This window comes from Gastrolobium bilobum, unplaced genomic scaffold (genome assembly GCF_033153095.1).
Source record: "Gastrolobium bilobum isolate Gb01-03AN ecotype WA unplaced genomic scaffold, APGP_CSIRO_Gbil_v1 utg60276, whole genome shotgun sequence".
NCBI lineage: Eukaryota > Viridiplantae > Streptophyta > Magnoliopsida > Fabales > Fabaceae > Gastrolobium > Gastrolobium bilobum.
This window is the reverse complement of record NW_026895584.1, coordinates 114,228-131,411: the sequence shown is the minus strand read 5'-3', so window position 1 is coordinate 131,411 and position 17,184 is coordinate 114,228. Positions and strand designations below refer to the sequence as shown.

Sequence of the window (17,184 nt, the reverse complement as noted above, 5' to 3'; positions counted from 1 at the left end):
CTTGATGGATTTTTGTACCTTGTTGGAGACCCTTATATAGGCCGTTAATAATTATATTTTATGAATTAGATAGATAACAATTCAGGTTGGATCTTGTGAATAGACAATCACACACAAATAGCAAATGAAAAGTGAGAGAATTGACCCACATTTATCCTGATTCATCCAATTTAGGCTACGTTCAGTTTGTTTATAAATTCGTTGATTTTTTTATCTGACGGCTTTCAGATGAGGTGTCAAACTTCAAATTTGACACCGGTGTCAAATGATCCTGCCTATATAGGGGAGGAATCTTTTGACTCTAAAGTAAGACTTACAACTCTTACTATTCATCTCAACCGTTGATTTCCGTCCATCTAACGGTTATTATTTATTTGAAATAAATAAATAATTAATTGTTATAGATAACCGTTAGATGGACGGAAATCAACGATTGAGATGAAGAGTAAGAGTTGTAAGTCTTACTCTAGAGTCAAAAGATTCCTCCCCATATATATATATATATATATATAGGTAGGATCATTTGACACCAGTGTCAAATTTGAATTTTGACACCTCATTTAGGAGCCATTAGATCAAAAAAGATCAATGGTGTCACATGCTTACAGATCAGAGTCGTTGATCTTTTTTTATCTAATGGCTCTCAGATGAGGTGTCAAAATTTAAATTTGACACCGGTGTCAAAGGATCCTACCTCATATATATATATATATATGGGTCGGGATCACTTTACACCAGTGTAAGTTACACTCTCAATCTTGTCCGTTGATCCCACTTATATCTAAGGGCTTAAATTTTTTAGTAATGTGAGCCATTAGATACAAGTGGATCAATGGTCAAGATTGAGTGTAAGACTTCTAACTCTTACACCAGTGTAAGAATATCATGTCCATATTTCACTGGACATGATTGAGAGTGATATATGGACATGATATTCTTACACTGGTGTAAGAGTTAGAAGTCTTACACTCAATCTTGACCATTGATCCACTTGTATCTAATGGCTCACATTACTAAAAAATTTAAGCCCTTAGATATAAGTGGGATCAACGGACAAGATTGAGAGTGTAACTTACACTGGTGTAAAGTGATCCTAACCCTATATATATATATATATAAAAGCATCTTTAATTTGTATCCGAATTTAATTTGGCCAATTTCACTGGAATTTTGAACAAAGACAAGGTTGAACTTGAGAGTGCGGTCATAAATTATTAATAAAACTTTATTCTTAAAGCTCATGAGTTTTCTTCCCCTTTTTCTTTTTAAGTTTTTCCAAGATATGCTTCTTAAACTTGTCTGTTTTTACGAAGATAATTTATTCCCTTTGGCTATAAATAATTGAATTCATGGTGTTATTTAGATACAAGCGAATTTGGGGATAAAAAATTTACAACCAATTAAGAAAATCGCCATAAGAAATTCCTATGGGAAGCCAAATAGCTAGCCACGGTTTTCTCCAGTTTTGGATGAATTATAAGTAATACCAATAATAAAAAATTTAATTTACGGTCAAAGGTGTGAAATACAATATTTTTTATTTTTTTTTTTGTAAATAATACAATATTATTCAATGGTGGGATCAATAGAGAACAATTATCCAGGACCAAAAAGGTGTTGGTGTGAAACGTGCAACATGGAAGAGTCCAGAGCTAAAGTTAGCTGAGGCAATGGATTGATGTTGGGTTTATCTTTTGCTCAGGGCCTCTCCTTTTTTTTTATCTCATTGCTGAAACTAACTGTATTGAATGGCATTCCTTGTCGCTTTAATTTGATGGAAGAAGGTTGTCTATATTATATACCTTAGCAGTTGTTTCGTACCCATGTCACAAGAACAGGAAACTCTGCAGCCTTGTTTCATTTGGAATGAGGCAACTCATCCTAGTTGATTAATGAAATTCTTATGTAGTGTGTGGTTGGGGTTTTCTGAAAACTTGCCTGTGCAAATGGAGGTGGGTGTCATTGAAAGCCTTGTTTGGTTGGTTGATTCTTAAAATTTCCTTACCCATTTCACTTGCCTAGCAAAGCATGTTTGGTCATAGAAATCCATCATTTTTCACGGTTAAGAAAGACATCTTCAACATTGTTTTTTGTTACTTAGCTGGGCAAATGAAAAAGTGAATCATGTCTCAGACTAAAATATCCCTGTGAAGAGCAAAGTTGATAACGCATTTCCCCCTTGCAAGCTCCACAAGCTCCTCTAATTCAAAAACATCAGAACCATGCTTAGTCAAAGTCAGAAAGAACAATGTCACCACAAAGATTTCTGCTAGACCTCCCCATATTGGTCAGGCTACTTGTTCATCTTCAAGTTCAAGTTCAGAGTTTCGATATGATGAGAGCTCTGAACTGACAGCATATTGTGATAAATCAATTTAAGCCAGACACTACAAGACCTAAATTATACAATGAGAGAGAGCCAACAATCTGGGGGCTAATATGCTTTGTAAACACATTCAAAGTTAAGATACTTTTTCTTTCATAAACTTACATCAGATTTATTATACTGAAACATAGGTTTACAATGCTGAAAAGACTAACCTATTCCATACACACAATTTTTTTTTTTCCCAAAAATTTTAAAAATAGGGACATTTTTGTAATTATTACTTATTTCCCCATCTATATTTTATCTAAAACTAAACATAGACTTTATAAATCTTATCTAATTTACCCGGTAAATTTTTTTTCAACCAAACAACTTTTTTTACACTTTCCTACCAAACTCACTTTCCCACCATTTTTCTATCAATTACATTTTTCTAGTATTTCAAAAATTTCTCCTCAACCAAACGCTCCCTTAATAATAATAATTATTATTATAATAATAAGGAAATGATCCATTTATAAATTTATTTTATAAATTTTTACAAATTACACTAATATATTTTTAAAAGTACGTAGTTTGTAAAGAACGAATTTATAAATATAATATTCATAATAATAATCAACAATTCTAAACATAGCATCATGCGTGGCAGATCTCATTCTTAATTGTGTTGTGGACAGAAAAGCATCACATTCGTTATGATGTGTCAACCCATGAGTCGTTCACATGGGACCGAATTCTCTCCACTCAAAAGAATTTTGGATCGACCCCTTACATAAGTGAAGGGTCCGAACATATGCAATGTAATGTAATCAAAGAGGTATATTTGTTATTTACAAAAAAAAAAAAAAAAAGGTATATTTGTTTAAAATATTTAAAATTTGGGTTCGACTTGATGAGACTGGAATTAAAAAAAAAAAAAAATCAGATCAAATCTGGAACAAAAGAAAACAAGATACATATCCGCAAAGAATTTTACACACTTATATGTTTGGAGGGGGAAAAAAAATAGTATGTGATAGAATGTATGCTTTTACGTTTGATTATTTATTTTTTTATTTTTTATTTTTTTGAATAATATCAAGAATATCTTCCAACTATAATCGAAAACTAATCTCTATCGAGTAAGACTTCTGGTTAAGGAGCAATTATTCAACAATCCCAGCTCACGTGAGCCGGGTAGAAACAAAAAAAAAAAAAAAGAGAAAGAAGAGAGAGAAAAGGACTATGAAATTATTTTTCCTGATTAAGAGGTCCAAGTTTCTTACCACATGTGCCAAAGGAGTTGGTGATTATTTTAAAAAGAAAGTAATGTAAAAATAATATAAAATTTCAGCAGACAAATATACAATAATACTGAGAATTTAAGTGAAACAAATACATTTAAGTGAATAATTTATTTCTAATTTGAATTAGTACAGCACTGAATTGAGTGTTCAATATTACAATAATACTGAGAATTTATCCCTGACTAGACTCCTGGCCCTACTAAAAAAAATTAAGACAGGCAATTCTCAATTAGAATACAGAAACACGTTTTTTATTTTTTGGTAAAATCATTTCTTTAACTGTTTTACGTACAATAATAATAGGTGTATAGCTATAATTCTTCATATTTAATGTTTTGATCTTTTGTATGGTTATGATTCCTGCATTTAATGCTTTCACGTATATATATGTCAAATATTTAATTGTTGCACATATAACAGGTGCAGAAATGTAAACCCCTTTTATTTTTTTTCATTATAATTTGTAACTATTTCAATTCTAGATCACATATGGCTTTCTTCCACCCCCAATTGCCTTCAATTAATAGCGAAAGCTATTGCAGCCCATCTAACTCGCACACACAAGATGGGAATATACTCCGCCAGAAGACAAGCAGCATTGTGTGTGAATATGATAACATACGTTTAAATCCAAAATTACAGAGAGCACAAAACACCTAAGTGCATATTGAAATTGCAATATTTAGATTGCATCCAGTGCTATTATGATCTCACGTGAAATAGAATTACTTACCAAGATTATTATTGTATAAACACATCCACTAAAAAAAAAAAAATTTAGTAACTTCGGGTGTGTTTGAATGTGTTTGTTTTTTTGTTTTTAAAAACTGTTTTGAGGATAAATTTTGAAAACTGATTTTGAGAGTAAAAAAACAATAAAATCTGTTTGAATATAATTAGTTTTAAAGTTATAAAGAAGTTGTAGTTATTTACAAAAATATCATTAATGAATCCTCGTAATTACAAAATTGTCACTGCAAAGTAATTTAAAATTAAAATAAAATTTGATTTAATTACAAAAATGCCATTAATGAATCATTGTATATACAAAATTGCCACCATGAAAACAAGAAAACAGCTTTTGAAAACATCCCCTGTTTTGGTTTTTAAAACAAAGGCTATGTTTGATTCCTGTTTTTAAAAATAGTTTTTTAGTTTTTAGAACAAAAAAACTCGTTTGGTAAGCCTGTTTTGTAAAAAATAAAAATTAAAAACTGTAACTGTTTTTTTTGCTTTTAGAATCAAATTTAAAGAACATGTCTGAGTTGTTTTTGTTTTCTGTTTTTGTTTTTAACTTTCAAAACAAAAAAAAAAACAGTTTTCATAATTATTCTACAAAACAGTTTTAAGAACAAAAAAAACCAAAACACAATCAAACAAGGCCCCAAAACACTGAAGCTGTTTTGAAAACAGATAAGATAAATGCAACTTTTCCAAATAATTTTTTGTTTTATTGTTTTTAAAATTCAAAAACTGTTCTCCAGAACAGAAATCAATCATGCCCTTCATTTCCCCCGGCCACCACTTAAAAAAGACTTCTACGTGCGACTTAAGATGCAAATTTCAAAAAATATATATGATGATAACAAAATCCAAAATAAATCTTCCCGGACAAGTGCTAAAAAATCCAATCTAAAATCCCTCTATATCAAGGAAAAGTAATGATTTGGACAGAGAAATCCTTACACAAGCTTTATTTATTTATCCATACACACACACACACACACAAATTTGTTTATATTTTGTATTTATGAAAATTTGATTAACAACATTAATTCTTCAACTCCTGTCTGCATTTGCAGGAATACATCTCTGCACTTTGTACTAAAACTTGCATAAATTTCTTAAAAACGATAAAACAAATATAAAACGAGATATCTCAAGTTTGAACTCTGAATACACCTAAACTGCGCTTTAGCAAAACGGCACAAACATAATTGGACCGGCATGTTACTATGATAGCAATATTATATAACTGAGGAAAATTGAGTTATCAGATGAGACATAGTTAGCATAGAAGAAGAATAAACAGAAAATAAATTAGTCTGCAACACAAAACTTCCCAAACGGGAAAAGGTTGGAAACTAATCCAAAATAACTCTAATGTATCAGGGGATCAGCCACACTAATCCAAAATAACACAAAGTTCATGACCACAAGCATGTTCTCTAAACAGCACTTTCCCTTGCTCACCAGAATAGATGCTGCTCCCTTTGAATGAAGTACAACTAAGTTATGTACAGAATTCCTCCCAGGATCAAAGAATTTGTCCTAACACAATGAATTTCCAAAACAATATCTCACTGGACATTGAAACAACCCAGACCAGTAACGAACAGTCATCAAAACCCCAGTTAAAACCACCATGAGTTAGCTCAAGCTGCAAAATAAACCGGCATCATAAATGGACTTTTCCAGGATCATCTTGTCTCTCTCAAGCAATTTCCAGGCAAGAGAAATTTATACTTCTCTGCATTTTCCAGTAGATAAGCAGGAAGATAAACTGCAGAATAGGAATGGGGTATTGGTCCCAATTTACCAATGATTTCCCTGAAGGTGTACTCCTCTGGTAGCATATCAAATAAATCAGCTCCTTTGCAGATTACATCTTGAATTCTCTTGGGATTCAAATAATGAGAGAATCTGACTCTGTCATTGTGACTGTAGGCTTTCATCTTGAAGATGAAATCACTGATACGGCGGAAGCAAAAGCTACAATGCCAACCAGCATCTGCCAATAAGTCATCAGACTGGCGATAATGCGCATACCTTGTCTTACCACTCTGATACCTGTGAACAGAAGCCCTCCAGCTGTTATCATCCACGCGAAACTCGAAAGAATAGAGATAGTTCTTCAGCTGAAGATGAAGGATTGAAGGTGTTTCATCACACCACCTCAAGAGGTTAATAGTGTGAGCACTCGGAATCTCATCAACGTCAGACATAATCAACAAGTCATCATCTGTAATACCAGCTATCTTAAGTAGTTGATCCAATGCAACTCGCTGATATGCCTCCTCAACAAACGGGTTTTCTCCTTTCTTAAATCTCCCACCAATAGTTCCATAAGTTAACCGGGGCTCCACAAATTTGAACTGCTGTTTATTGCCTTTGAAAACCAAAGGCTTAGGCTTACCAGTGAATGTGGAATTTGACTCAAGTAGAACAAATTGTGTTATGTAGGGATACAATTCTCTCCAACGCAAGTTAAGTATTTCCAACTCATTACTGAACAACACAGCATCATACACACGCCTTGGATACTCACGAATCCCCCAGCCATGAAGTCTGCAGAGATTCTCCATGGACACATCTTCGTTATAGTAATGTGGGATGACATTGAAAGGCTTAGGTGGTTTTTCCCATAGTGGCCGCAGGAAGTAGGTGATTTTCTGACCATGCAAGTATATTCCAAAGATGCACATTGGAACAACAGCAAAAAGAAATATACAGGTTTTTACATCCATACCACGGAAAATGCATCGGATTCTTGACATGCCAGATACTTGGCTTGACTCCTGCATAATTAAAAGAACAAACATCCTAAGTAAACATTCTTCATGAATAAAAAAAAAATCAAAAGTATAACTGAACAATGCAATTCATATTCAATCCTGCAAATAAATTAAACCATAATCAAAATACCAATTTTGTCCTCTCCATGTATATAATTTTTTCAATAATCATTCACAAATTTCCCGGAAGACAATGGAAATGAGCACCAAGGGGCAAATTCTAATCATAAGCCTAAAACTGCATCATGATGAACAGATCAGAGACATGTACAAAAATCCCAAAATGCAAGTTGCTAATTGTGCAACCGTTCAAAAAAAAATCCCATTATGGCTGCAATCAAACCCCTCTCCCCCTCAAAAACAAAAGGGAAGGAAGAAGAAGGAAATGGGGGGAAGAGGTGAATGTGTCCGTACGAAATAGTCCTCTGGATTTGCTAAAAAAAGCTTCTTTTTTCTTAAAAAAAACAAACATTCTTTCTCCGCTAGCCAAATGTAGATCACGAAAATCACGTACACATAAAAAAAAGTAAAGAAAAAAGTGTCAACTCTAGTACAGAGTGGCCATGACCAGCCCAGCCACTATGAGAGATTACACTATCTTCATTTTGTGTCTAAAACAAAATCAAACTCTTAAAAAACACAAAATGCCATCCAATTTCGTTTTCGTTTTCCCCAGCAATGAAAGACACCCAGAATCACGAAAGCAAAACTAATAAAAGGGGACAAACGGAGACACATCTAATACATCAATGTAAAAGTCTTATTCAGAAAACACATAAAAAACCGAAGTAGAACCAAAAAAAAAAAGATGAAATATTTATTATATGATGATGATAATAATATAGTAAAATAATTACCTGACAACAAACATCGCCGCACAAATCATCGGTCTTCTTAGGACAGTAATGGCCTCCGGCATCACCATTCATACACCACATTTTTTGAATTCACTCTTATTTGGGCAGAATCGAAATCCAATTGCTCAGATCCAAATCCTATTGCGGTGATTGATCGAACGGACGTTCTTAGTGGAGAAGCAACAAAGGGAAAGAAAAAGAGAGAGAGAATATTTTGTGTATATATATATAAAAATATATAATGAAAAAGAAGAAGAAGAAAGGGTTTTGGGGAGACAGTAACTGAAAGGCAAACGAGGAAGTTCCGTTGCAGGATTCCTCTTTGGATGTTTGTGTTCCACTTGCACGCGCACACACACACACAGAGTAACCCAACCCAAACGATGTTGTTCTCAATTCCAATGCCACTCGCTTTTTGGTCTTTCTATTCGATCCCAACCTATATATAATCGAAATATCAAGCACACATCATATCCGGGAAAAGCACGCGCATTCTACGAAACTTTGGGGCATTTTCGTCATTTGGTTTGAGGACACCGTGCGCTTACTTAGTCGCTTTACGATTTTATAATAATATAATGGGATAGTATTATTGTTTTCTATCCGTTGTTGATATTTAACTTAGGGTAATCCTTCTCTTATGTTGCATAAGAGAAGTATTATCTCATGCTCAAATAATAATTAGAAGAGAGAAAAATATTGAAGGTGAAAGAAAAAAAATTTATGGGACCCATTTAAAAAATACGAGTGTAGGAGATAATAATTTTTTATGTAACATAAGAAAAGTAATTCCCTTTAACTTAACTATATTTTGCTTAATTTACATGTTCTTTCAAATAATTCATATTTACATTTAAACACAATGATTAAAATATAATTAAATATTTTAAAATTCAATTAAATTACTACTTCAATTTATTGGTGTTCTTTTATTTAACTTAGTTTAAAAAATTATTTAATATTTTATTAATTTTTAAGAGTTTGGTGTTTGTCATTTTAAATTACATAAATTATGTCATTTTAAAAGAGAGATAGACACAGAAAAACAGAAATCATGAGAGAGAGAAAGTGGATGGTTTTTTTTAATTTAAAATTTAAATAATTTTTTTTCTGTGTCTGTCTCTATCTTAAAATGACGTAACTTTATGTCATTTAAAATGACAAACATTTTTCCCAATTTTTAAATGATAAATAATTTAAAGTAAATTAAAATTTAAAAAATAAAAATTATTATTTAAAAATGAAAGGAGCACAATTTTTTTTTGAAATAACACAATAGAATCGTGATACAACTAAAAAAACTTAATAATAGTAGTCACCGCGCGGTCATTGACTCCTCGTTATACTGTCTTTTGCGTTTTTTTTTTATCATGTATTTATTTTTTTCCATAAACTATCATGTATCTTTTTAAATTAGAGTTTTGAACTACCATGATATTTTTTTTAAACTATCATGTATTTTTTTAAGTAAACTATTATGTAATGATTAAAAGTTTTAAATAATTTACTTTTAAAAAATTAAACTTTAGCCATCTGCATTTACTGTATTTAAATTAAGGGGGTGTATTTGATTGGAATTTCAATGAGTTGCAATGGATTATTTTTGGACAAAAAATCCATTTGTATTCAATTATTATTTTAAAATATTAAAAAAAATCACGTGATATTCGATTAAGATTTTAAAATATTATTTTAAAGTCTGTCCAAATTTGTTAGTATTCAATCAGGATTTTAAATAAAGGAAAAATAATCTTGTGGTATTCAAAAAAATTGACGATTTTAATGAATTTTCTATTGGTGTGGATTTTGTGAGATTTTCAAGTGAGAAATATAAATAGGTTGCCTTTCTCACAATCTCACCCTAATTCTTAGGATTTCTTGAGATTTCTTATTGCAGTATCTTTTTCTTTTGACAGATTTATCCGCTCGAAACCAGGTTCAATCATGGGAGCCTTGTCAAAGCTCAAAAATAAAAATAAAAATAGCGAATTTTATCACAAAGCAACCTATAAACAACAAACCAACAAGATTCTAATATAATTCATCTTAAAAACAACAGATTTTTTAAAGCTTTTGAAAGTTTAAAAATAATTTTTTAAGCTATGAGTCGCGATTTTTCTTAGCACAAAAAGTCTGATTTTTGTATTAGAAACAACATAAAATAGTGGGAAAACAACAGGGTAACTAAAATCCTCAAACCAATTTTCATTTTACATCAATGAAACAATATCAATTTAAAGAATGATTATGAACGAAATTCATTCGCAATAGAAAATGATTTCTAACAATTTTTTTGTTGATAGATAACTAAAAACTTGTTTTTCAAAAGTCCCAAAACAATTTAAGGTTTCAATGCATCGATTGAAAATAATTTGAGAAATTTTCTAAACTCTTATGTAATAAAACCCAGAAATTCATATTCAAAATTTTCTTAGAATACTCAATGAAAATATGCATATGATATATGGTTAAAAAACTCTCATCACGTAGAACAAAAATCTCAAGATTTTCAAGATCAATTGCAAAAAATTCCAAAAGAAATTTTATCATGAACTTTAGGTTCTATATGCAAATTTAGAATTATTTTAATACATAAAAAAATTGGGTCTTATAATCATATATGCATAGTTCTGATACCAAATTAAGAAGATAATTTCAACCCATTGATCAAACCCAAGAACATGAATGAGAAAATGCTAATGCGTGAAGGACTAGTATAGCTTTAGATGTATTGAGAACTGTTGCTTAGTAATTTTGAATATTTGTTAAAAATTATATTATGTTTTATTGATTGAGAAAATTATATTAGGTTTTACTTTTTTTTATTAATATCATTGTATTTCTTTGTTATTTTTTTATCGACTCTTGTAATTTTGAGTATTTGTTAAAAATTCATATGATTTTTTAAAATCTTATAAATTCATATTGTCATTTCAAATCTTATAAATTCTATTAAAATATTTTAAAATTCAATCTTACGAAATCTTGATTGTAAAAAAAAAAATTCTTTTAAAAAATATTTAAAATCCCTCCAATTCTAAATAGTAATTTAAAATTTATAAGATTTTTTATCTTAAATTTTTTTTTAAATCATAATTCAATACACACCTAATTAGTCCTAAGTATGTTTAGCAAATAAATTATTAACAATTTATTTATTAATAAAATTCACTAGAAAAAAGCCAATCCATAAACTTGATTTAAATTAAAACAAACATTAAAGAAGCCAAACCATAAACTTGACGAACTCACAAACCCTCGTCAATTCCTGCCCCTGTAATATAAACAAAGGCTATGCTGTCTTCGGGGAAATTTTTCAAAGGGGAAACGTGACACGTGGCAGCCATTCATGTACAGTCCACGAGACGACGTCGTTGTTTCCAAGGGTGGTTTTTTGGGGTTCGACTAGAGTAGCGCTGGCACTATATTGAGTTTTGATTAGCAACGACGCACCGGCACAGCACTGAGCAACCAATTGGGCGTGGGGCCCATACTAATGTGTTGTGGGCCCCTACCACGAGGTTGTCACGAGTCTCTTTCTAGTTCGTTTTATAATAATGAATAATAATAATAATAATAATAAGGGTTTAATAAGAGTTATGTTGTAGGAAAAGTGATTGTGTTATGTTATAGAGATTCGTTTTGCGTGCCAGAGTTTTTTTTTTTTTTTTGGTTTCAAAAATTGTGGGTCCCACAAAATGTTGTGTGTGTAAGAAAGTTATTGTGGTCATGTTAAATTATAGATACAAAACCCTAATAATAATAATAATAATAATAATCATGTGGGACAAGCCCTCGTTCTGCTAGCGGACTCCTTGAGGAGCGCCCAACCACTGGCCATTTTAACGTCTAATATACGGCCCTAAGTGCTGTTCCTTATTGTTATTATTTTATTAGTTTTGTGTTTTTACTAATAATATGAAATTAAAAATTTATATTATGTTTTATCTTATATGTCAAATATATATAACGGCTTAATCTTAAACATTGCCGTCGTGACTAAAGTCCCTCTCAATAAATCTTCTGATATTTATATTTCACAAGAATGCAAGTTTATCACCGCATCCGACCATTCTTGACGGTGGATTTTATGTTTAATAATACATGAAAAGATCTCAAATATATTAGTTACTTGAATTGTAGTTAATATTGCAACTAATCAAAAACTAGATTTACTTGATAATAGTTAGTTACAGTAAAATTTGGCTTTAACTTTATATGAATCTTATTTGTAATATTCGAAATTTGAATCATATAATTATCATTTTTAAGTGGGCTTTGTTTAACCGTTATTCTAGACTCAAGAATTAATTTCGTAGTTATAATACCGATTGGGATATCTCAGTGGGGGTGTAAATAGTTCAGCAACATATATAACGGCCCTATGGTCTGATTTATATCAGGTCGGATCTGACCTAGTATATTTAATAAAATAAATTAGATTTGAACTTTAAAAAAAGTTTGTTTAAAAAATAGACCGTAAACCTATTTTTACAAAGTTTGGCCTACAAATTTATAAGTTGATCTATATCACATTATTTATTTTAATTTAAAATAAAATAAAATAATTATTTATATAATTTTCTTTAAAAAAAATAACTATATATATATATTGACAATTATTAAATGCTTGATAAGCTTACCCAAGTTAAAAGACCTAGGTCAGGCTTTTTTATTTTTATATATTAGCTAGATCAAATCTATAATATAACCTATACTTGATTAATAGGCCAGGTTAGGCCAAGCACAGACCTAACTTATTTATGATCCATTTGGATGAGCTTTTAAAAAAATGACTTCTTATGCATTAATTTTTTTAAAAGATAAAGTTATTTTACGTTTAGATATATAATCTGAAAATCACTTTTATATAAAAAAATGTTATTTGGATGTTAAAATATAAAAAAATATTTTTTATATATAAAATTACAATAAAGAGAGATAAATCGTAGGATAAGAAGAGATAAAATATGTATGATAGGATGAGGTTAAAATTGTATTTTAAAAATTTATATAATTATCTTATTTTCCAAAAAAAAATGTATATTATCTTTTAATTTCTGCTTTTTTCAAAAGCAACCAACTACTGGCTGAAAAAAATAGTATATTAACTTTTATTTTAAACTTTACTTTTTTGAAAAGTTATTATCCAACCATATAAAAAATGTCAAAAGGACTTTTATTTAATTAAAAAAAAAAACAATTTTTTTAAGAATAAAAACTTATACAAACAGGCACTTAGACTAAAGTCTAACTCCACTCAACTTATTTACACCCCTCCATATCTGATTAATTAAGGAGAAAAAGAAAAGTATTCTACCAAATGCAACGACATGTATGCGAGACTAAGAAAACCGAAATGAAAAAGATGTACTATTGCACTAGCACTGCAAAATGTATTAAACAAACCAACAATAAATTAATTGTAATTAGTTTTTAAGAGGCTGTGCTATGAATCTTTGGATCAACGCAAACACTAATGTACTCAAAATATTCGCCAGTTGTATCAGTTTTTTTTTTTTCTTTTCTGAAAACAAAATACACATGTTGCATCCAAAAAAAAATAAAAAAATACACATGTTGAACTTTGTTCATTTTGTTAGGGATATCGCGATCAATCATATACAATCGAAAGGAAAACAAGAAAAGAAAGAGAAATTAAGCATATAGTTGTTTTGTCCTATATTCTATTTACACTTGTTATAATCATTTTATTATAATAAATTATAAATAGGTTAAATGGCATAATTATTTGCTGTACTTAACAACAGCGCTGGAAAGATTCCAACTTGCGAGTTAAGGGTCAACCCATGAACACTGTCACAACTTAGTCAACACCCAATCAATTTATGATTAAATAATGGGTTTTATTAATCTCATATTAAAGGAGATAAGTTATCATAGAGATAAATTTGTGGGCTCCACCATCTGAAAAAAAAAAAAATTGACACAATTAACGAAGGGTGTATAGGAGAGAAATTTATCACACATAGCATAAGAGTTGGTTTTTTTTAAATGATTGGGTTAGTACAAACGGATGCTATACTCCTCGAGCAAAAGAAGCTACAGATATCCAGTAACAGATTTATGAACGATGTCGATAATTTTCCGCCAATTGGAGTTACATGGATACTGGATAGTATTCATAAATAAAAGCTAATGATTATATCAAATAAAAGTTAGAAATAAATTGTCCGTAAGTTTTAAATTTTGTTTATAATAGAATACTAATGTAATGTTATGGTCATGGTCAATGTTATAAAAACGGACCGGAATTTGCCAATTCGACTTATTAACATGTAAATCATATTCTCAATCAGTCTAGTTTAAGTATTGGCCCGATCATGTATTTAACCCGATATAAAACTAGTGAATCGGTCCTGAACCAGGTTCAACCAATATTAAACTGCATTGATTTTTAAAAAATAAATTTTGTGAAATTTTTGACAAAATACTTGAAAAATATCATATAAATGATAACTTAAGCACTTATCACTAATTTAACTCAAATTATTAGTTAAAATATTTCTAATTTGTTTATTAAAAATATTTCTAATTTTATATTTATTATATATATTTAATTTATATAATTGAACCAATAATTTATTGACGTAACCTAATACCTCGATCAAGTCGATAACACTTAATATAGCTGTGGAACGGATCAGCATTATTTGCAGCTATTTTAGTGGGGTTTAAGTGTTGAAAAATTCAACACGGAAGATAAAGACACTGGGAAATTTCGCCTTGGGGAGACTAGGTCACGGACAAATGGACAATTACTTCTATTCTAACGCAAGAAGCACGGATTGGTAGCTTTGGTCTTATGAGCTGCAAAAGACCCAATTCTACGCCTAAAATTTCAAAAAGTGGGCATTGATAGTGTTCCCAACGACATGACAGGGTCACCCTTGCTTGCTTTTCCACTTCTTTTTCTTCTTTTTTTCTTAAGTAATAATATTACTAATATACCCTTTTAAAATTTTATGATATATTTTTTATTTTTAAATTACCTTTCAGTACTGTTTAATGAATAAAAAAAAATTATAAAATAAATACAGGACAATAATATCAAAAAAGCATTTAAAAAAATATGTTATTAGCATTTTTAAAATATATATAATGTAGAGGTTTGTGAATAACATTAACATTGCCAAATCCATTGACTCGTTTGACTTATAAGTTAAAATCGATTATGGTATACTACTCAGGTAAAATTTATTTTATACAAAAATCCAATTTGATTATGACAAATGAGTGTGATGAATTATTATCCAGTTATTCATTGAAATCTTGATATTATGCTAAAACTATCTATTTCAAAAGTTTGAAAAAGGCATTTGTAAAGAATGGCAGCTTTATATCTTGAATGAAAATTAGTCTAACGGTTTGAAGACGTATCAGAAGACAAATAATAATAATAATAATAATTGCCCAAAAAGTAGTTCAAAAATTGAAAGAGAAGTGAAAGCATGGTGGGATAAGTATAGCTTATTTCTTTGTTTTATTCTTACTCATGTTGCTTACTTGCATGACAAATGGAGGACTTTTCAATATACACATATAGATGGAATATTTTGATATCGGTTTCAAATTTTAAATTTGACATTTCATTTAATAGTCGTTGGATTAAAAAAGATTAATGATGTCATATACTTATAAATCAGAGTTGTTGATCTTTTTTGATCAAACGGCTCTCAGATCAGTGTGTCAAATTTAAAATCTGAGAGCCGTTAAATCAAAAAAATCAACGACTCTTATTTGTAAGCATGTGACACCATTGATCTTTTTTAATCCAACGGCTATCAGATGAGGTGTCAAATTTAAAGTTGGACACCGGTGTCAAATTTAAAGTTTGACACATCATCTGAGAGTCGTTAAATAAAAAAAAATCAACGACTCTGATTTATAAGCATATGACACCATTGATCTAATGACTTTCAAATGAGGTGTCAAACTTTAAATTTGACACCGGTATCAAATTTCAAATTTGACACATCATCTGATAGTCGTTAGATCAAAAAAGATCAATGGTGTCATATGTTTGCAAATTTGACACCGGTGTAAAAGGATCCTACCTCTATATATATATATAAATATATATATATATGAGTTAGGTTTATTTGACATTAATGTCAAATTTGAAATTTGACACCTCATCTAAGAGCCATTAGATCAAGAAAAATCAACGGTGTCACATGCTTACAAATCAGAGCCGTTGATTTTTCTTGATCTAATGGCTCTTAGATGAGGTGTCAAATTTCAAATTTGACACCGGTGTCAAAGGATCCTACCTCATATATATATATATGGGGCAGGATATTCTTACACCGGTGTAAGAGTTAGAAGTCTTACACTCAATCTTGACCATTGATCCACTTATATCTAATGGCTCACATTACTAAAAAATTAGAGCCCTTAAATATAAATGAGATCAACAGACAAGATTAAGAGTGTAACTTACACCGGTGTAAAATGATCCTTACCCTATATATATATATATATATATATATATATATATATATATATATATATGGGTTCGCTTTTTCTACAGCTACTGGCCTACTGCAGATAAGTTATCTGCAGTAAGCCCAATACGACGTCGTTTTGGGACGGAAATCATGGTATTTTTATAATTTTAATTTATTTAAGGGTTATTATAGTCTTTATAATTATAATTTTCTAATATTTCAATTCTAAAACGACGTCATTTTGGAAGTAAATGCAGATAACTTATCTGTATTAACTGCAGAAATATTTATATATATATATAGGGTTCGTTTTTTCTGCAGTTACTGCATATAACTTATCTGCATTAAGCCCAATACGACTAGGGGTGTTCATCAACCGATCCAAACCGATTCAAACCGCGAAAATCGAACCGAAAAAACGATAACCGAATAAACCGAAAACCGAAAAATTGGAAACCGAAAAAAAACCACAAATTTTAATTGGATTGGATCGGTTTTCGGATGGGTTGATGAAAACTGATCCAATCCAAACCGATCCAATATATTAATTATCCTCTACCTACTTGTCCTTTTTCCAATCATAGCCCAAAAAATTCTAAACTCAAGACCCATTAACTCATCAACTAAACCCAAGAAAAAACTTAGTCACGTCTCATCAACTATAGTATTGATTACTAATAGTTTTGTATTTCAAAAAAATAAAATTACAAAGCCAATATATAC

General features: G+C 30.2%; 1 protein-coding gene across 1 annotated transcript; it reads right to left on the bottom strand.

Annotated features, from left to right (window-relative positions):
* Positions 1-5,611: 5,611 nt before the first annotated feature.
* Positions 5,612-8,385, bottom strand: LOC133317885 (uncharacterized). Its single transcript, XM_061519787.1, has 2 exons — positions 7,991-8,385; positions 5,612-7,136 (listed from the first exon to the last, which is right to left on the bottom strand). Exons 1-2 carry the CDS (start codon positions 8,069-8,071, stop codon positions 6,039-6,041), a joined length of 1,179 nt encoding a protein of 392 aa, XP_061375771.1. The 5' UTR covers positions 8,072-8,385; the 3' UTR covers positions 5,612-6,038.
* Positions 8,386-17,184: the final 8,799 nt, after the last annotated feature.

Bases quoted from the DNA above. Each gene is read 5' to 3' on its own strand.
- LOC133317885 (XM_061519787.1), bottom strand. From the start codon at position 8,071: ATGTGGTGTATGAATGGTGATGCCGGAGGCCATTACTGTCCTAAGAAG. The intron at 7,137-7,990 runs GTAATTATTTTA...TTAATTATGCAG, and splicing joins GCGGCGATGTTTGTTGTCAG to GAGTCAAGCCAAGTATCTGG.